We start from the raw sequence: 21,834 nt of genomic DNA on the forward strand, positions 1-21,834 counted from the left end.
TATGCCGAAGCATGCGACCGACGTCTTAAGTGAGGTTGAAGCCATGGTGGTTTGGGAGACAAACTATTTGCCATCCGCCACCATTGAGGTGCCATATTCGCCGGCATTTCTCCGATCGGGATACGTGTATTGCTAAACCCTTATAATTAATTTTATTTATTAATTTGAATAATTAGAAAAAATATGATCTTGAGAGTGAATAGAATGAATCCAATCATGCAATGCACGTTCATTGAAATATTTTAACTGAATTTGGGGTTTGTGGGTTTGTTTTATTACAAATTAAGATTCTTAGTATAACAAAGTTGATATCCAAATATATCCTTGCCAAGGTAGATTTTTAATGTCTGAGATTGAGGTAATAAGACATTCTCTGTCCTGATTATTGGTAGTGATGGACCCACATTTCCGATTTTTTTGGATTTTTGTAAATAATTTTTGGATTTTATTCATGTAAAGTTAAATAATAAGTAAATAATTAAATGCAACAATATATGAGTTATGATTATGACCTAATATTTACTATTTTTTTAATAAATCACTTAATATTTACTACTTTTATCCACTCATTAAAAAGTAAGATTATTTTATCCAAAAAGAATTATAAGTATTTTTTATTTAAAAATATCAAAAATTAAATCCGGATCATTGAAAATAAGAGTTCAGTAATCTTTCAATAGATCAATCTTTTTTATAATTTATGATTTTGTTAGATAATTCATAATTTTTGCTTAAAAAAATAAAAATATAAACTCTTTGTAATTTAATTGCTAAGTGAAACAAATTGAATGGACAAAAATAGAGGAAATAATAACATTTTCAATATTAAAGATAAATGCTCATATATATATATATATATATATATATATATATTATAAAAAGATACAAAGAAAGAGAGCAAAAAAAAAAAATTGTAATGTCAAATATATATTGTTCAAGAAATTGGTAATGGTAGATGCAATGATGATTTTTCCTCAATCTTTTAAAGTACTTATGTCAAATGATTTACCTTAGGAAACAAGGGATGGACCTTTCTCATGGATTCCATAGAATAGATAAAATATTCATGCTCAACCAATTAAATTCCCAAAAAATTAAATTGAACACAATTTTGGAATAAAATAACTTCAATATATTTTTAAAATCACATGTTCTGCTTCTTTTCTAGGCTACAAAAAGCATAAAATCACTCACAATCTAACCAAAATCTTGAGAAATCAAGTGTTACAAAAACTTATTATAAATTCATGATGCAATTTTTTTTATTAATAATAATAATGAAATGAAATTAATGATCAGCAAAGCATGCTATCCCTCGTGTAGGGTATAATAAAGCCAAAATTCATTATTTTTCTTCAAAAAATGGAATCCAATGAAAAAATTATGAGTGACCTCCCACTTAATAAGAAAAATAATAACTTAGCCAAAGAATTAATTTTATTTTAAAAAAAAAGAATTATAGATGGATTGATGATAATTAAATCTGAAGATTTATGTATTCATATCATATAAAATATCAAAAATTTATATATTCATATCATGTTTTATATAAAAATTATATATCACATTCATATCAATATGAAAATAAAAATAAATTTTAATTTTATTAAATTTATATATAATAATTATTAAAATTTTAAATCGTATTTTATTTTTATATTATATTCATTATCATATCATATTTTAAATTATCAAATCTAATAATAATATTTGATTAACAGCACCAAAAGTTACGTGTTTACGGCTTTGATTAAGAATTGGTAAGAGTAATCCTCAGCGCTAATCACGGCATGTTCACCGCAGCAACTGGTGTCTTGTACGTTAATTTGACTATATTGTACCTCTCAGTTAGGATCATGTCAAAGTTAAGTAGATGTTTTGTCTCTTATGCATCTTAATTTCAAGTTAGGCATCAATGAACAATAATTCTAAGAGTATATATGTTTTCTTTGTTTTATTACATGTTCAATTTGGTGGATTTGCATATCTTAAATTTCATTTTCTTGTTTAAATGATTTAGACATAAAAGTAATAATCGTGTTCATAAGCGAGTCTGAGTCAAGTCAATTACACACATTTTTAACAATTTTTCCTCGAATTCAATCCATTCATTAAGATATATCTGAGTCTGATTAATTTAAATTTTTAGTAAAATATTTAAGATATATATTTAAAATAAAAAATTAATTAAAAAATAAGATATGTGTTAATTTTTTTAATTTTATTTGTGAAGTTAAAAAATTTTCACTAATTTTTAATTTAATATTTATATTAGTATTTTAAATACATAATTTGAATTATTGAACAATTGCAATATATAATATAATAATTAAACCATTTAAATTTTGAAATATACATATATATGGAAGGATATGAATATAATAATGGTATTTAATAGTTTGAAACTGCTTAAATTATATTTTGGAAAGTCCACTTATGAAGACTAAAAAAAAAAATTGAGAGTTTCTATAATTTCAATTTGAATTATAGAATTTATATTATTATTAATGTCTTAAGAAATAATGAAGGAAAATATTTCTAATAAATGTAATTTTTAATTTGGTAAAAAATAATGTAATATTCAAGATGAAATCTTGATTTTAAATTTAAAATACATGTAATTAATTCGATCTTCTTATATAAGATTTGAAATGTTGCATGAATTAAAGAACCCATAACAAAATTTTTCTTTATTTCTATAAAAAGCTTTATCTTTGAATTATCTAACATAATTCTATTTGAACGTATAATTTTTTTTAAAAATATCACGTGTCAATTTTATAAATAAGTTATCATTTTATTTTTAAAAAAATTTTATATTTTTTTTAACTATTTAATTCCACAAATTACTTTTACCTTTCAACTTACAAATTAAACTCTATGATTATCCAAGAGGATGTTCAAATCAACAAGCATTTAATTTCAGCAATTATCGGCTTCTTCGTCCTATTATCACAATTACTCCATTCATGAATAGGAAGTGAAAAGTTTAATTCATTAAATAAAAAAATGATGAAATCTCTTCATCTTCCTTATCTATTTATTTTTCTGTAAATTTTTTTAATGTTGTTAATTTTCCAAAAGCCTTTATAAGAAAACATTAAAAAAAAAATTACCCATTTTTTATTCTTCAATTTTCATTCAGATTTTGCTTTTCTATAAAAAATTCACCGAATTGTAAGTATTTTTTTATCATTTTATTTAAACTCTTATAATTTATTGATAAATATACTCACTAATTTACGATGATCTTTTGCAAAATTCATCAGTTAAAAGACCTAAGCTACAAATTTGAAAAGTATTAAAAGAATTTGATAAGAAATTTGTTGATTTGTTCTGTGAAATTCTCAATTCTTTTTTGTTTTTATTGTTTATGATAGATCTCACATTCATTTTTAGAAAACTTAATATTTTATAGGTTAATAAAACAAGTATATACAAATATGTTTTAGTGTTTTTAACTATTATTATTTTTGAACTGCAGTAAAGCACAAGATATTACCTAGTATATATATTTTTATTTATATTTATATTACATAAGATAAGAGTTAATGAGGTAGTTTGATTTTTGATAGAGTTAATTACACTTTCTGTATTTGAATTTTAAGAAAATTTAAAATATACATTTTTCACAATAAACTTTCAAATTATGTATCATATTAACACAAATTTTAATCCCACCAACCACATCAGCTTATATATATAGCATTTAATAAATATTATCAAATTATATATTCATCACAGATACTTTTAATATTTTTAATAAAATTTAAAATATATTTTTTTACTTGAATCATAAAAATTATCTATGATCAATCAATTATTATTTGTCACATAACGTATACATAACATCCACAAGAAGTTTTTATAAAATATTTATTACTTTTATTTAACAAATAACTTGAATATAATGAAATTATATCAATTAGATACTATATATATGCGAATTAAGTTAACAAATTTAAAATATGAATTAAAGTAATACACAATTTGAAAATTTATAATGTAAATTGTATATTTTAATTTTTTAGATACTAACTTATACATATTTCCAAAATTCAAATTCCCAACGTGTAATTAACTTTTTCTTTTGTATCATTGATTTATCTTTTGATTGTCAAAGTTGTATATTTTTGGGCATGTGAGGATGAGTGTCAACCTTTTGCCCATAATTTAAGATAAATTAATCAATCAGGAATCAAAATTTTCTCCTTGAAACCGATTTATCTACCCAAAACAAACAACCAACTAACCTTGCTTTCAAAAATGTCTAGCAACCCTCCTTTGATTGTCACCGGCTACATCCCTGACGACAAGTTTGCAAATTACATGCTTCTACTTTCGGAGTTAAGTCGTCGTCTTCAAAGGAACAACTTCTGATTGATTGTAAAGAAACCCAAACAACGTTCGTGTTCAAAGCCGACCTGCCAGGGCTGAGGAGGGAAGAGGTGACGCAGCAAGTTCAAGATGGGAAGTTCTTGCACTTAAGAGGGGAGAAGATCATGGCTTCAGAGGGAGAGGACACTTTGGGAAGTGTATGAGGACATTCGAGTTGCCTGTTCATTTTAAGGTTGAGGCTGCTATAACTAAGATGGAATATGGGGTTTTGACTGTTACATTGCCTAAACATCGTTAGATGGTGTGTTGAAGGGCCAATCTTGTTTCTGATTAAATGGGTTTCTCTTAATTTTAATTTCTCACTTTTAGGTTAGGTTTTTATTTTTATTTTTGCAAGTTATGTTGATGTTTTTAATTTGATATTTCCTATGTTTATTTGTTTTAGATCCTTATAATGTCGTTTGAATTTGTTATTCTTGTGTTTTATATTTTGCTTCGTTTAACATAGACTGCAATTATATTAATAAGGTCATGTAAAATGCCAATTTTCATGTGACATTAGGGTTTTTTTTTTTTGTTTTCCATGATTCATTTCTTCAATTGCATAGCATCCAGGCTTTGGTTGGTGCATTTTTTTTTTTTTTTAGATTTTATCAAATGTATGGACATATAGCAACAGCTTAGAAAATGATGGAATTTGTACTAATGGGTCTATTCTAGAATCCCGAACATGCCACAAAGTGAAAGAAAAAGTATTGCAAGGAATTGGTGAAGACGTTCTTTGGGATGGGATGGGACTAAGGATCGAGGCTACATTGTGAATAAGGCACTCCCGGGAAGAGTTCATGAACCATCGGCTATTGGTTTGTTCTTGACTCACAGTGCATGGAACTCTAGTTTAGAGAGTGTGGTGGTAGCGGTATAGTCATTGGAGTCATTGCCTAGGATCCTTATCAGTTACTAGTGTTTAAACTTCTCGCAACAGTGTTCCATTCAGGATTAAAAAATTTCCCAGAAGCTGTATTTCAATGTGAAGTATTTGTTCATATCAGATTCTGAAATTCTACCTTAGTGCAAGCAATTGAACACAAGTGAGTCTTGTCATAAACATATCATCACCATCCATTGGAGTGATCCACACCTTGTTGGGCTTTTAGTTTTAAATCCGTAATTTTGACAGATCAAAGGCACATGCCCATTCTACATTCGGTAAGCCTTAAAACGCCCACTAGAAGACAAAGCTTCCTTCCTCTTGTTCCCACTATTATAAATAGAGAAAAAATGGAAAGAAAACAGAAAAGAAAAAGAATGATAGAAGAGGAAAGAGAAACAAACCCAAATATCTGTCCAAAAATAGAGAAGAAAATGTTTCCTTACACAAAACCATTGATATATTTACTGCCTCCAATCCTAATATTTTTCAAGCAGATATGGAATCTGTTTCAACTTACCCATGGTGAGGAAACTAATTGGTGTAGCTTCTTTTCTTCAGCCCTCAAAGATTATTTTCTATTGTTTTTACTCTGTTCTCTTTCACTACTTCTCACAATTCCAAGCAAAAAAGCACTTGTCACCCTTTCGCTTTTACTTCAAATATTACTTCCTTTCAGCTTGAACAATTTACGTCCATGTCAACCTAATTTTGATCTACTTCCTGATGATGTCATTTCAAAAATCAGTAATCAGTTTACTTCTTTTGAAGATGTTACAGCATTATCAGGTGTTTGTCGTCCATGGCGATCTGCTTGTTTTAACATGCGGTGCGGCCAGGCCATCAGTTTCCATGGCTCATGCTTTCTGATAAAGACAACAGCTGCACCCAAAGTTTTTTCAGTTTTGATCGGAACAAGCTTTATGAACTGAAGCTACCTCAGGCTTATGGAAAGCGATGTCATGGTTCTCCCCATGGATGGATTGTGACTATGGACTCTGATTTACAAGTTCACCTTTTACACCCAATCTCTCAAGCTCAACTCAACCTTCCAAAACTCAACACAATTCGGAACCCGATAGGTATGCCTGTGGCTGCTGATCCTTTTAGGTTCATTCACAAATGCATTCTACTCAAGCCTTCCGAGGATGAGTTTCTTGTTATGGTGATATTTGGGCCAAGGCATTGCTTGGCTTTCGCTAAACCAGGATTTGTTCAGTGGAAGACTGTTGTAGGTGTGAATGATGTCCAGGATTTGGCGCTTTTCAAGGGTCAAATTTATGCCATTTGTGGAAGAGGAAGGGTTAGACGTTTTGAATCTGATGATCCTGAATCTGCAACAAAGATTATTGCATGCTATCCTCCGGATGATATAGTAAGAGTTGACAAGATCTATCTTCTGGAGTCATCAGGAGAACTTTCGGCGGTTTTCTGAAATGGATCCAGCAATCTCTTTGAGAAGAGGTGTAAGACGAAAAGTTTCTTGGTTTACATGCTTCAGTTTGATGTTAATGGTGATGCAGAGATATGGAAGAGATTAAATGATATAGGAGACTATGCATTATTCGTTGGTGAAGGTAACTCTTGGTCCATTCAATCGGCCAAGATCCCCAATTGCAACAGTAACCGTATATACTTCACAGATGATAATTGGGAGCAACATGGAGTTCATGACATTGGTGTGTTTGACATGGTGAATCAGAGAATTGAGTCTCTTGAATTTGGTTCAGACTCTACTCGTTATCATTCCAGGCCGATATGGTTCACTCATACACTCCGATTTTCACAAAAATCAGAGCATCCAAGACAATTATGAGAATTATTGAAGAATTTTTCGTCGATAAAAGTTATGTTTATCTGATAATGACATTATGAGAATTACCAACAGAAAATTAGTTTTTATCAACAGAATTTTTCGTTGATAAAAACTATTTTTTTGGTAGTGGAAGATATTAATGATTAAGTGAATTGAAGACAATTATGAGAAGATATTGATGATTAAGTGAAATTAATCATTTATTTGAAATATGTATTGAGATCTATGAATTGAGTTACTTCACTTACTTGTAATCTATTTCAGTGTTAATTGATGAAACTATAAACAACAGAGCCCTTGGAGGCTTTTTCCGTGGATGTAGGTTGGAATCATTCCAACCGAACCACGTATTTCTTTGTGTTTTTATTATTTTTATTTTACTTTTCGTTAACAATTTATTTTTGTTTGAAATTCCACACCATGCTTGAACAGTTCTACTAAGCATGATTATAAGAAATTTCATAGTCAAAAGTTTCGTTAAGATTGGCTGCATTTTCCTATATGCTCCCAAGCCATTCAAATTAACAAGCTCTTCTTACGGTTTTGAACGAATAAATTTTAATTTGAAACAATCAAATCCGGAATTTACATGGAAAAATAATTAAATCTTTCTCACCCAACATGCCTCAACAGTCAACAGTCAACGATCATCAGTAAATGCCAAAAGCGATAAGCCCCAACTCACGACTTTTGTGAAAAGTAATGGAGACTGACCCTTTATCTAGAATGTAAGACTTCCATGAGATTTTTTTTTTTTTTGGGATAGAATTTGTAAATTTTTTTATTAAAAATAATCTTATAAATTTGATTTTTTGAATAAAAATATGTAAATTTAATGAGATGATTGATAATATATAAAAATAAATATTAAAAATATTATTTATAATCAAAATTTGATCAATATCTATCAATGTTTAATTTAGCAAAAGCATTTATATGAAAAGTTTTTAAAATTTTTTATATTTAATTTATTAGTTTGATTTTTAAGTTTAATTTTTATTTAATTATTTTTAATAAAACACTTCACTATGTTCATCTAATTTGTTTCTAACGAGAAAGGATGAATTTCACCAAATATAAGTATGAAGAACAAGAAGAAGGAACCAATATTAAATATTGTATTCGAATAATAAACAGTTCTACTAAGCATGGATATAAGAATTTTTCATAGACAGAAGTTTTGTTAAGATTCGTTGCATTTTCATATACGTTACCAACCCATTTATATTAACAAGCTCTTCATTATATTATTAAAATTAGAGGTATAAATGATATATTAATACTCATAAATTATTCGACTTCAATTCGAATAAATTTTAAATTCGGTTCAATTATTATCGAGCCGAGCTCGAACTCGAGTAATTCGATTCATCGATTAAATTGAATTCGAGCATTCTTATATTTGATTTAAGTAACTCATGAACCTAATTAAATTTTTATATTTAAATATATTTTTATTATTTTAATTAATAAAATATCTTGAATATAAGTTCGAGTATAAATAATCGAGCTTTTGTCGAATATAAAAATCGAACTTATTTTTATATGTTAATCGAGTCTAATCGAATAAGCTCGAGTAACTCAATTTTTATCTCTAGTCGAACTCGAGCTAAAAAAATGAAACTCGATCGAGTTTAAGTTGAGTATCGACCCTCGAATTTCGAATTGAGTTCAAATTCGAACTTAATACTATATCTACTCGAACTCAATTGATTACACTCCTAGTTAAGGCTACATTTATGGTTTTAAACTAATAAGATTTAATTTGAAACAATAAAATTCAGAATTTTACACAAAATAATAATAAGATATATATTTTTAAAATGATATAGAACAATTTTATTTATTTTTTTGGCCAAAAACAATTTTATTTAGATGAATGTCACATATTATTTTTTTAATCAAATAGGCTTATTGATGTATGATCATAAATACTCAATTTAAAATTATTAAAATTTTAGCCATAAATTAATTTTAAAGTTCAATTAATCATATCTTTAAACAAGTAGTAAAAATTTTTATTACTTTTTAAATAATTGTGAGCAATTTTTCTAATGTCTGCTAATCCCCAAATTGATGAAAATGAAAATTTTAATTTGTCAAAAACTTTATGAACATACAAAAAGGGTATTTATCAGATTTAAATTTTGGAGGAAGTGAGATAAAGAATGTCACTAAGGAGGTCCCTATCATGGCTCAACCGTCAACGAACGTTAAATGCGAAAAACAAGAAGCCCCCACTCACGGGCTTGGTCGAAAGTAATTTGATATTAAATTTATTACTTTTAATGATTTTTATTATTTATTTATATAGATAAGAAGATTCAATATTATTAAAATTTTTTATATAATTTTTATTTTATTATTATTATTATTATTTTATTATTTTAACTTATATGCGTTTGTTTGCTTGGGTTTCTTCAAATTGAAAGAAACTCTGCAAATGGGTATGGCTTGAATAGTATATACAATTTCACCATGGCTTTAACCAATCATAAAATGGATTTGGTTAATCTGGCTTGAATCCCACTTCTGCTCAGCTTTAATTTTCTAAGGATAAAAATGAGAAATCTAACTTAAATCCATTATACTTGGCTAGTAAAATCATTACCATTGCACCAATCGATCTTAATATCATTTGCCCTATACATCAATAATTTTCCAGATTTGGGAAAGATCCATCCTACTATTGAGAGAAGAAATATGATTCTATGTATGAATTGGTAGAAACTATAATTTATTTATTTATTATAATTTGATAAAATTTTGAGATTTTGAAAATTTTTTTCTTAAAAATTTAAAACAAATGTAAACGTAGTTGCAGGCTTGCAAACACAACTTTGCAAGGTAGAGAGGAGGAGGAGAATGAGGGAAGAAGAAGCCGACGCGTGAGAAAATGCTGATGTGGCGCTTACTTTAATTAAAGGTACGTGTGTTTGGGAATAAAGTTTAAAAGTGTTTTGGTTAAAGAATTAAAGTTAAAAAGTAACTGCATTTGGGAAAAAACTTACTTAGAGGGTAAGACTTCCATGAGACTTTTTTTTTTTTTTTGGAAGAATTTGAAAAATTATTTTTATTAAAAATAATCACATAAATTTAACTTTTTAAATACAAATATGTAAAAACAATCTTAAATATATTGTGATTTGAAGCGAATTGAAAATGAATCCTAAAATTTAAAAAGTAACATTTAATTATTTTATGATTTGTTTTATTATTTTTTATCCAAAACAATTATTTTTTTTATTCTTCTTCATCATCAATTTATTTTCTCTCTATAAAATCAAATAAAATTTTTCTTTCTAAAATCAAACAAATAAAGTTTATTCAATTTCAATTATGTAGAGGAATTGTTTATTCAAGTGTTTGAGAGTTCAACAGAAGCATATTCAATTTCAATTATGTAGAGGAAGAAAGGAAAATTAGTCAAGGACAAAATAAGTTGAATTAAACATGTCACAACCATAATATTTTCTTGCAAACATGAAATTATCAATTCAAGTTTAGGCCAAGCTGGAAAGAAAAGCCGAAGCTATGTGTAAAATTATGGGTCTTGGGCCTTGGTAAAACTATGAAAGAAGGTTTATTTTCCAGGGGCTCATTTCATCTAAAACTCACGGCAAAGTGCTGAAAGGTTACCAATGCCTGACACAGACCAGTTCATGCTTCCAACACATCTCTATTTTTTTGTAGACAGTAATTTCATCAAGTTTTCATAGGCACACTTTTAAGTAGCTAATTATCAATTGAATGTTTGTCATTTAACATGGAAATATTCAAGAAACAGAAGGAAATTGGTAGAATGAAAGAAATGAGCAGGGTCCCAGCAAATGCAAAAGTCAAAGGATCATTTTCGAAATTTCGGTGGAGACTAGAGTTGACGCATTAATCATGAAAAGGAATTGCAATTGGGACATATACCCGTCATTTTATTGGGATTTTTTATCTCCAATTTCAGCTGAAAGACTAATTACAGAAGTTTTGATTAATTATTTGATCTTAATTTGACAAGTCACTTTAAAAACAAAAGAAATTTTATTGCCAGAAGTTTAAAGGAAGATTCATGGCAAACAAAACCTTCTAGCCACAAATTTATATTTCAAGTCCATGCTATTTGACTTCGGATTTTTACTTTTACGAGCTCAAATTTAATGCACTATCCCTGCTAGCATGAATTATGTCTTGAAGGGGCTAATATAGATCTGTAACTGTTTTCAATTTTCATGTTAGTATAAGTTTAACAGAGGGAAACTCACTCTTTTAACAAAGATGCGAGAAAAATCAAAAGATTGAGAACTTTATTTCTTTAATTTTAGAGAGAGAATGAATTGATGATGAAGAAAAAGGGAAAAAAGAGATAAAAGATAAAAAGTAACGCTTTTGAGTAAAAAAATTATAAAATAATTATGTATCCCTTTTTAAATCTGGAATCATTTTCAATCTGTCTCAAACCACATCATATTTATAAGTAATTTTCCCTAAGTTTAATGAGATGATTGATAATATGATTATAATCAAAATTTGTTGAAGGGTGAACCAGCACTTCTTGTTGGGGAGCCCATTTCATGATGTGGGTTCTTTTACGTACCATATCTGGGAACCCATTTCGCAATAGTTCAAGCCACTCTGAGCCTTGGACTAACCCCTGTCTAACCACCCACAAGAAGGCCTGCTTGCTGTGCCCAATCTCCAAGCTAGCTATCTCCAAGAATTCTGTGTCATTTATAGCAGCTACACTTCCAAAACTAACATAGAGGATAGAGTTAGGTGCTTGTTTGTCTAGCCATGATATGCAGCTATGGTCTTGAGGAAGTTGGCTACTGGATGAGGCTGGAAAGTACTTGTGGGAAAGACCTAGTGGAAAATTTGGGATTGGAAAGTAAAGGGAACATTTTGTTAGAGGTTCTTGTTCAAGTTCTTAATAGGAGTTCCATATCTGAAGAGGCCTTGGTTTCTTGAACTACAATATCACTGAATTGAATCACATGGTTCAAATATAAAAATGACTTTGAAGCTCTGGGGCTTGGTTTTCTATTTGACATTCTGATCAGACAAGCAATTAGATTCACCATTTCAATAATAAGAAACTGAGATTTTGTGACTTTTGAACATGCCATCAAGTTGTCCGGTAAAATCTGAATCTTATCAGTAGAACACCATAGAATTATCTCAGAAAAGTTATCAAGATAATGATTTATTAGGGTCAGATTAAAGAGTTAGACTAGAGATCTATACCTTGTACTGAGAGGTAACCCCTATCCATGCAGAAATGACAGAGACGTTAAAACAAGAAAAGAAGTCATTGCTGGTCCTCACCACAATCCTTGGAATTAAGCTTAAGGCCATCAGCGACAGCTCGAGTAAAGTGACATAAAGCATCAGTAACCAAGCAAGTAATGGGATCCCCCAAGTCATTGGATAGCAACTTAGTCAAGAAATCGCGAAAAGTTAAGAGAATTCAAATTGAGGATCGTTAGGAGGGCTACAATATGATCACCATCTGATGGAAAAACTTGATTTTCCGATGATCCATCAGGTATAAAATAGAATCTGAAATGAGGGTAGTTTGAGGGGTTCGGAGTATGGATTATGGTAATGGAAAAGCCTTTGGCATGGAGGATTTCTTTTACTATGTGAGTATTTCTCTTGATTCAAGTCTCTAAAATAAAGTACAAATCATATAAAAAAATTGCTTTATTCAATCATATCAGTTAGTCAAATTCCATAAAAGAAAAACCATACAAAAAATGAGGATCCGAAATGAAGCTATACCAAGGGAGGAAAGGACGAAATGGAAGGGTATGATGGAAAATATTGACCCTTAAATCAATACAGTAGAACACACTACTCTATTGTGTTAATTTCAGTTAGCTATGTGTCTACATCTGTTTTTGTAGACAATTAATACATAGCTCTTAATGAGGCCTTGTCGGCACAGAGGTCTTAAAATTTCGAGATTTTAAATTTGTTTATTGATGAATGAGCTTAATTTAATTCAAGTTAAAATAATAAAAATTTTAAATTTTATTATATTATTTAAATTAATTTTTTCCGCATTTAAATTAATTTTTAATTTTTAATTTATATCTAAATAATTTTTATTATTTAATTTATATTTAAATAAACTCTTTACATAAATTAATTTTTTATTTGAAATAATAATTTTTTAAATACAAATCAAAAAATAAAAACTTATTTAATTTAATAAAATAATTTAATATTTTTTAATATTTTAACTTTCAAGTTATATGTTTATCTGACAAAATAAAAAAGATATATTTAGCATGTGTCTTATAAAATAACAGTAATTTATGTATTTATAATTTTATATTATATAAAAATATACATTATAATTATATATATATATAATCTGTTTTATTTGTTGCATCTATATATAGATTATACTTTAAATTTTTAATTTATATTATTTTTATTTTTTATATTATTTCGTATCAATTTATCTAATTTTAAATTTATGAAATCTGATAAAATAAAAAATACATTAAACTAATCCTGAGTCCTGACACGTGCCATATAATTAATCACGTTAAATTGATAAAGGCCGCTTGATATCCAAACAATTCCAGAAGAGAAACCGACATTCTAACTGGATGAAGATTCAAAGAATCAAATTCTAACACGAAATCCGATGTCTGGTTGAATAGACTTTTAACTGCATCCTTTATTCTTAAATCATTTATTGCGGAATAAGCGCCACCGCTGTCGGAAACAACCTCAAACCCATCACGTCTTTGTCTTTAAACTTATCTCTAATTCAATGCTCAATTTCCCTGATGATATTCTACAATCGATTTAAAGATTAAAATAGGATATAATGATATTATCTAAATATAATATAAAAATATAACTTAAAAATAATACATTTAAAATTATAATAATTATTATATATAAATTTAAAAAATAAAAAATTATATTTTATATTTTTATATTAATATAATTTGATACATAATTTTTATATAAAATATTATATAAATACATAAAATTTAATACTTTACGAAACAGATGAACGAAGAATGATCAATCTTGATTTTATTTCTAGGCTAATGGGGCTGATAATATGAGGCTTATCAAATTTTCTAGAGATTGATACGAAGAACCACCTTCCCGTATACATTGATCTGCCATCTTTTGCAAGTGCACTACTCGTTCTCGAATTTCCTGCCCTTCAGCCTCCACCAATAGTTTTCTAACTGCCCTCGCAATCTCCATTCTATCAAGCCTGTTCTCCAAATGCACCCCAATTCTCCAAACATCACTAACATATCTTGCATTTACCCTTTGGTCACCAAAACATGGGTGACAAATCATTGGGACAGCTTCACAAATACTCTCCAAAGTTGAATTCCATCCATTGTGAGTCCAAAAGCCTCCTGTGGCAGGGTGAGCTAGCACTTCTTGTTGCGGTGCCCATTTTACAATATGTCCCCTCCCACTTATCTCTTCCAGGAATTCATTTGGTAAAGCTTCAAGCCATTCTGAGCCGTTGACTGAACCTGGTCTAACAACCCACAAGAAGGGTTGCTGACTGTTGGCTAGCCCCCAAGCTATCTCAAGAAATTCAGCCCCTTCAATATTTGCTACACTGCCAAAGCTTACATATATAACAGATTTAGGTGCTTGCTTGTCTAGCCATAGGATGGAGCTTTGATCTTGAGCTAGTAAGCTACTCGAAGGGACAGGAAAGTACTTGTGCAATGGACCTAATGGGAACACTGGGACAGGAAAATCATGCCGTAATACGGTCAGTGGCTCATGTTCCAGTTCTTCAAATGAGTTCCAAATCGTTCCTGAACATGAATTGGTTTGCTTGACCAACCCTGCTATTGTTTGATAAAGAGTCTCTTGATCTGGTGTTTTGAAGGCCGGAATGTCCTTGACTTTAAGTGGTGGAAGCTCTAGTACTGGTGCTTCTACTTGAGATTCTGAAAATGAAAAGGAGGATGGATTAGTGACCCTGTCGAGATATTTATGTATTAAAATCCATTACCATTATTAAAAATGCTAGACTCCATCAATTCAAATGTAACAAATCTGGTAACACAAAAACCAGTTAGAGCTGGATAGAATCATAGAAATAAGTGTGCACCTTGAATGGGGAGATAACCTTTTTCTTGCAGAAGCGGTAAGGCAGCAAGAGCTAGGAAAGAAGACACATTATTGGTCCGGAGCACAAATCTTGGGAGCTGAAGGCTTTCAGTAATTGCATCTGTAAATTTCCAAGTAGAATCCGAGATCAAGCAAGCAACAGGCTCCTCTGAAACATCAGATAACAACTTAGTCAAGCAATCACGAAATGGGTCCGCGCAATTCGTGTTAAGGAGTGAAACAAGAGCTACAATATTATCTGCTCTGGAGGATTCACTTTTGGATAAGCCATCTGGTATTGAATGGAAGGTGAAGTGAGGATTGTTGGAAGGATTGGGAGAATTAAAGCAAGTGTGGATGATGGTGATTGAAAAGCCTCTAGAATATAGAACATTTGCAAGCTGAAGCATCGGACTTAGGTGACCTTGAAATGGCAACGGGAAAAGCAACAGCCTGAGGCATTTCTTTTGCTCCCTTTGATTCTCTCTTTGCTTATCCACTGAACTCGCCATTACTGCTATGACACAGTTTTTCTCAATTTTACCATATATGTTATGAAATTTAGCCTTCACTATTGCAATCTATATATATAAAAAGAATATTATTCAAATTCGGATTCGACATTGATTGTTACTCTTTTTAGAGTACTGGATTTGGTAGAAGTCACAGTCTTAGTGGGCCTATTTATTACAATATGTTAGCTCGTGTAAGAATTTGGTAGAAAGTTATAATTTTTTATTTTTTAAAACATATTTTATGTATAAAAAAATAAAATTTTTATATCAAATTTTAATGAATAATAATATATAAACAAATATTTAATAAAAATTGTAACTTACTTATATATAAATATTTTTTTATTAAATTAAAATATTAAATAATATTTTTATTAATATAATATATATATTAAATAAATAATAAAATATATTCTTTTATATATCTCAAAGAAAATCGAGATAAAACATCTCAAATTTAATCTTAACTTTATATAAATTATTTAAAAAAATAAAATTTAATTCAATTTTTATTTTTAAAAAATCGTATTAATTGGATCGTAATAAATTAAAACTCATCAAATATAAATTATATTGTTATCCTTACATCCATTAATTTTTTTTTTTTACAAAATTTATCTAATTAATAAAATTTTAAAAAAATAAAAAATGACAAAAAAAATTAAATAGTATGACACATAAATTTATTAAATTAAAATATTAAATAATATTCTTTTAATAATATATGTAAATATAAAATTAAATAAAAAAATATATTATTTATTTATATATATCAAGACCAAAGCATAATACTCAAAACTTTGCTTTAAATCAAACTCGATTTAAAAATAAAAAAAAATCCAATTCAATTATTTTGAATTAAAAGGAAGTTCACGTTTCAATAGAGATTAATTAAAATTTATTGGATATAAATTATTTTATTATTTTTATTTTAATTAATTTTTTATTATAAAATTTATTTAATAAAAAATAAAAAATTTTATTTCGACATTAAAAAAGAGACGAAACATTTTAAATCTATCTCAAATCTAATTTTATTTTCAAAAAAAATTATCGGATCTTAATTTTTTTAAAACACACTTATTTTAGACCTATAAAAATCAAAATTAATCAAATATAAATTATTTCATTATCTTAACCTTCATTTAATTTTTTTATAAAATTTATCCAATAATAAATAATAAATTAAATAAAAAAACAAAAAAAAAATTAAAAATAGATAAACAAAAAGGTACCACGTGAACACCGTTTTTTTCCTTCATTCTATACAAAATTAATTATATAAATAAAAAAAATATTGGAACATGAGTCAGACCACGTGAACTCAAACTCGTTAAAAATATCTACAAAGACCTTTTTTAGGTCATTGTATGAGCATATTCCTAATAGATTTTATATAAATGCTATTAGAAATCTATTCGTAATGAAATTGAGATATGTGAAAGAACTATCAATACTAATTACTTTAATAAAAAGTTGCTTCTCCAAAACTCTCTTTTAATTAATCCTAATTATCCACTTAAAATATACAAATTTTGGATTCTAAAATTTGAAGTGTGAAAATTTATGAACAAGTCTAATAAGGCTGTTTCATAAATTAAAAAATCAAAGAATTATTCAAATAGTATACTAAAATTATCTAATAAGCTATTCAAAAAAATAAATAAAACAATAAGTAAATCCTTGAAAATTGGTAAAGCAAGTATAGATAAAATGATCTTGAGAATTCATATTAAAAATGGAGTAGATATTTTGGATATCCCAGGCCAATACTGCATGTAGAGAAATTATGGGTCGGTCCATATTGATTTTTTATTAGCATAATTAAAATATTTTTTTTGTTTCATCATGACAAAATTTTAATACAAATAAAAAAAATGGATATTTAACTCAAAATTAAATATTTGATATTTTTTAAAATATCTTTTAATTATTAAATTAAAAATTTAAAGACATAATTAAAAGGTTAATATATTATTTTTCCACTCATTTTGTCATACTTATATTTAAATTTAAATTTTAAGTTAATTATTTTATATAATTATTATTAAATTTTAATATTAAATTTAATAGTTATAATTTTTTAAAAATTATGATTAAGTCAAAATCATATTTAAATTTGGTCACTAAAAATCTTTTTGCTATGGTTATCACAATAATTCGGTTCATATTGAACAATAATTCGGTTCATATTGATTTTTCCATTCAATTGATAAAAAAACTTACCTTTTTTTTAATAAATGTTTTTGTTGTGACTTGTAATTATAGCACTGATGCAAACCCTGATGTAATGTTATGGAGTTTGACGCACGATGCGTCAATTTCAATTCAGAAATACATTTACTTTTGAGCGTTGAGATGACATGGAATGTACCATATCTTATCAACATTGAACAGTATAATAATAAAATGATGCAATAGGTGGGTGGCCTACCTAGCACCTAGATTTATTTCACTAAAATAAAATTGATAATTTATATTTTTATATCATATCTCATATCATATTTGATATATATAATAATATAAATTATTAAAATATAAATATAATATAAATTATAAAATATATTTAAATTTTAAATACGAATATAAAATATTTAATGTATATGTTATATATAAAATTATATGATTAATATGTATATAATTAATTTATTTAAATATAATATAAATAAACACGAATAATATGAATAAATATAAATAAATATTATTAATACGGATATACACAAATAAACGTAATTAATACGATTATATACAAATATACAATTAAAATAATAAATTATTATAAATTATTTATCATTTATAACTTAATAAACTTGACATATTAATAATATAAAAAAATACTTACATGCTAAAAAATAAAAAAATTTAATACTCATTTAATATGTATTTAATATATATATTTAAATTTTAATTTATATTACATAATTATATTAATTTTTAATATAAATTTAAAATGATAAACTATTAAAGATTAAAAATAAAATAATAATATATATGACTAATATTAATATTTATATTATATTTATATTACTAATATAAAAAAATAATTTTATAATAATTATTAAATAAATATCATAATTAAATGTTTAAAATAATTTTTATATGATATAAAATAACTAATTAAGTATCATAATTAAAAGTTTAAAAATTAAAATAATATTTATATATATTAAATTAAAATAAATATAAAAAATGTGTTAAATGTATTAAATATATTAAATATGTACTCATATAATAAAATTAAATTAAACGTATTATTTATATCATGTTACGTGTTTAGATATATCAACACATATATGATATAAATTGTGTGATATTAAAATTCATATCGACACGAATAAATATGAAATATATTTTTTAAAAATACAAAAAAAAAATTTATATCATTTTTATGTAAAATTACTATATCATTTTTTTTTGTATCATTTTTATGTAAAATTACTATATCATTTTTTTTTGTATCATTTTTATGTAATATTACTGTATCATAAAAGAAATTATCAAGTCTACACCACAGCACCACTCACATTTGCATTAATGTAATAAAGAAGAAAAGAAGGTTGTCTTTTAGTGATTTAAGATTTTTTAATAGTGAATAATAATTTTATTCATGATTTCAGCCATTAGCAAAACATTAGAAATTGAGTAAAAATTAACTAAATCTCCATTGATGCTATTGATAATAGGGATTATTCGATCTTCTAATGAAGATAAAGCAAGTTCTACTTGGAACATTTCAATGGATATGTAAAGTCAGTGATCCCAATGACAAAATGTGATGAACCAATCTCTCCAGACATTGTCTTGAAGAACCAACTTGACTCAAGCAAAGATTTGCCTTCTTTAGATACAACATTCTCTCCCTTATTTTTTTCCCCATCTTTCATCTTTGTTAATCTTTTGATTGTCCTCTCTATTTCCCCTCTCTCCACCCCATTCTCTAATTGCAATCCAATCCTCCAAATCTCACTTACATATGTTGCATTAACCCTTTGATCAGTGAAATAAGGCATGCAAATCATAGGGAACCCTTCACATATACTTTCCAAAGTTGAGTTCCAGCCATTTGTGAGTCCAAAAGGCACTGCCGGATGAGCCAAGACTGCCCGTTGAGGAGCCCATGTAACTATTTCTTCCCTTCCACCCAATGTTTCCAAGAACCCATTTGGCAATGGTTCGAGCCATTCTGAACCATGGATTAGTCCAGGCCTAACTACCCATAAAAATGGTTGGTTGCTGTCGGCCAGTAGCCAAGCTATCTCCAAAAATTGGGTTTCATTTATTGCTGCAAGCCTTCCAAAGCTAACATAGATGACAGATTTGGACTCCTGTTTGTCTAACCAGGATGTACAACTTCGGTCTTGTGTTAATGAACTACTTGAAGAGAATGGAAAGCCTTTATGAATGGACCGATTGGGAAAAGTGGAACCCTTGGTGCAGGGTTTCCAGGGCAGTTTGTTCTAGTTCTTCAAAAGTGTTCCAAATGAGCCCTGAAGAGGCCTTGCTTTGGTTCACCATGCCAGCTACAAACCGATAAAGATCTTCAGGGTCAGTTATGTGGATGACTGGTAGGTCTTTTCACTCTTAGATGCGCAAAGTCAACTACTGGCTCCTTTAGTTTGAGAATGCCATTTTCATGCCAAAAAAAAAAAAAAAAAATCTCGATAAAGAAGTACGAAAAAATATCACTGACAAGAAAAGGTACGGTCGCTGTTGTTCCAGACGATGCTCAATCGAATGGCAATGTTACCATTGTTAATGCAGCTCGGATTAATTTGTTTCAATCCAAAAATTATTAGGATTCATCACAACTTTGATACTTCTATTAGATCAAAAGCTCCAATTTAATTTATTGTAATAAAAATATAATTAATTAATTAATTACATAAAAAATAAAAATTTAATGTAATTTAATTTAATTGATTTACATTTATAAATGAAAAAAATATTTATTAGTGATAAAAAATTATAAATATACATCAAATTTTATTAATTACTCAACAATCAATATTCATAGAATCTCTCAATCTTTTTTAATATTATAAAATATTTTCAACCTAAATAAATATATATCAATATACACTCATGCATTATATTTATATAAACATTTTTAGTCCCTTCTAATCTACTAATAAACATTTAAATATATATATCTATAAAAAGTAAATCTCTAATAATTTTATGAAGTATCTATCTCATAAAATTTTATAATTTTTTTATATCTTTTTTTTATACCTAAATTTTCAGAAACTTCAACTATTTATAAATATATAAATTTACTTGTTAAAAATATTTTTTCTCTAAAAAAATTGTTTTTAAAGTCTTTTTATTCAAATTTATATCACTATTTTCAACAAAAATAACCAACTTAGAATGTAACAGAGAAGGCAAAATCATCCCTTCCAAGGGAATTTACCCTTTTTCCCTTGAATTAATAACACTATCCTGGGAAGCTCAAGTTCATTTGCTACATGTTGAGTTAAGTAAGGAACAGCATCAGAAATCAAAGCAAGCAATAGGCTCCTCCGAAGTATCAGGTAACCAATTAGCCAAGCAGTCTCGAAAAGGCGTGCCACATTTCGTGTTGAGTAGCGGAAGAAAAGCTATGATCCCTGTTGTACAAGTTTAATTTTCAGGAAAGTTTTCGAAGATGAAATGGAAAGTGAAGTGAAGGTAGCTTGAAGGGTTGGGAGAGTTGAAGTTGGTGTGTATTATGGTGATAGAGGAGAATATTTGCAAGGTGCAACACAGGATTAATGTGGCCTTGCAAGGTTAGGGGAAAGAGCACTAATCTTCGTCCCTTCCTTTGCTCCATTTGGTTGCTGCCGATTTGCCTCTCCATTGTTTTCCACTGGCCTTAAAGCTCTTTTACGTATTTATCAACCACTTAATTTTATTGAAATGCTTGATTACAAGGACAATTAATGCATTAAATCTTGAACCTAATTTGTCCCTAATTGATTTCCAATGTATTTTCTTATTTTAACTATCACATGTGCAAAGCATCTTGATGCCTGCATTTTCGTTTTCAGGCACACTACCCAATCAGCTTTTAGCAGTGGAAATATTCCTCCAATGCATCCTCCCAATAGCTATGCTCTTGATTCTGACACTGAACAAGTCGATCTCTA

The 21,834-nt window shown here is 27.8% G+C and overlaps 2 protein-coding genes and 2 pseudogenes across 3 annotated transcripts; 1 reads left to right on the plus strand and 3 right to left on the minus strand.

Annotated features, from left to right (window-relative positions):
- Positions 1 to 5,768: 5,768 nt before the first annotated feature.
- LOC111309488 (F-box protein At2g26160-like) lies at positions 5,769 to 6,704 on the plus strand. Its single transcript, XM_089748182.1, has 3 exons — positions 5,769 to 5,794; positions 5,949 to 6,098; positions 6,173 to 6,704. Exons 1-3 carry the CDS (start codon positions 5,769 to 5,771, stop codon positions 6,702 to 6,704), a joined length of 708 nt encoding a protein of 235 aa, XP_089604308.1.
- Positions 6,705 to 11,478: 4,774 nt separating this feature from the next.
- On the minus strand, positions 11,479 to 12,933 carry LOC111309489 (UDP-glycosyltransferase 76B1-like; annotated as a pseudogene). The gene is made up of 2 exons (XR_016330503.1): positions 12,321 to 12,933; positions 11,479 to 12,226 (listed from the first exon to the last, which is right to left on the minus strand). The product of XR_016330503.1 is annotated as a UDP-glycosyltransferase 76B1-like (transcript).
- Positions 12,934 to 14,109: 1,176 nt separating this feature from the next.
- On the minus strand, positions 14,110 to 15,800 carry LOC111309490 (UDP-glycosyltransferase 76B1-like). The gene is made up of 2 exons (XM_022908528.2): positions 15,193 to 15,800; positions 14,110 to 15,028 (listed from the first exon to the last, which is right to left on the minus strand). The coding sequence occupies exons 1-2, from the start codon at positions 15,701 to 15,703 to the stop codon at positions 14,142 to 14,144; spliced, it is 1,398 nt and encodes a 465-aa protein (XP_022764263.2). The 5' UTR covers positions 15,704 to 15,800; the 3' UTR covers positions 14,110 to 14,141.
- A 3,639-nt stretch (positions 15,801 to 19,439) lies between these two features.
- LOC111309491 (UDP-glycosyltransferase 76B1 pseudogene) lies at positions 19,440 to 21,545 on the minus strand (annotated as a pseudogene).
- Positions 21,546 to 21,834: the final 289 nt, after the last annotated feature.

Source organism: Durio zibethinus, chromosome 19 (assembly GCF_047325235.1).
Source record: "Durio zibethinus cultivar Kanyao isolate XHJ-2024 chromosome 19, ASM4732523v1, whole genome shotgun sequence".
NCBI classification, from domain to species: Eukaryota; Viridiplantae; Streptophyta; class Magnoliopsida; order Malvales; family Malvaceae; genus Durio; species Durio zibethinus.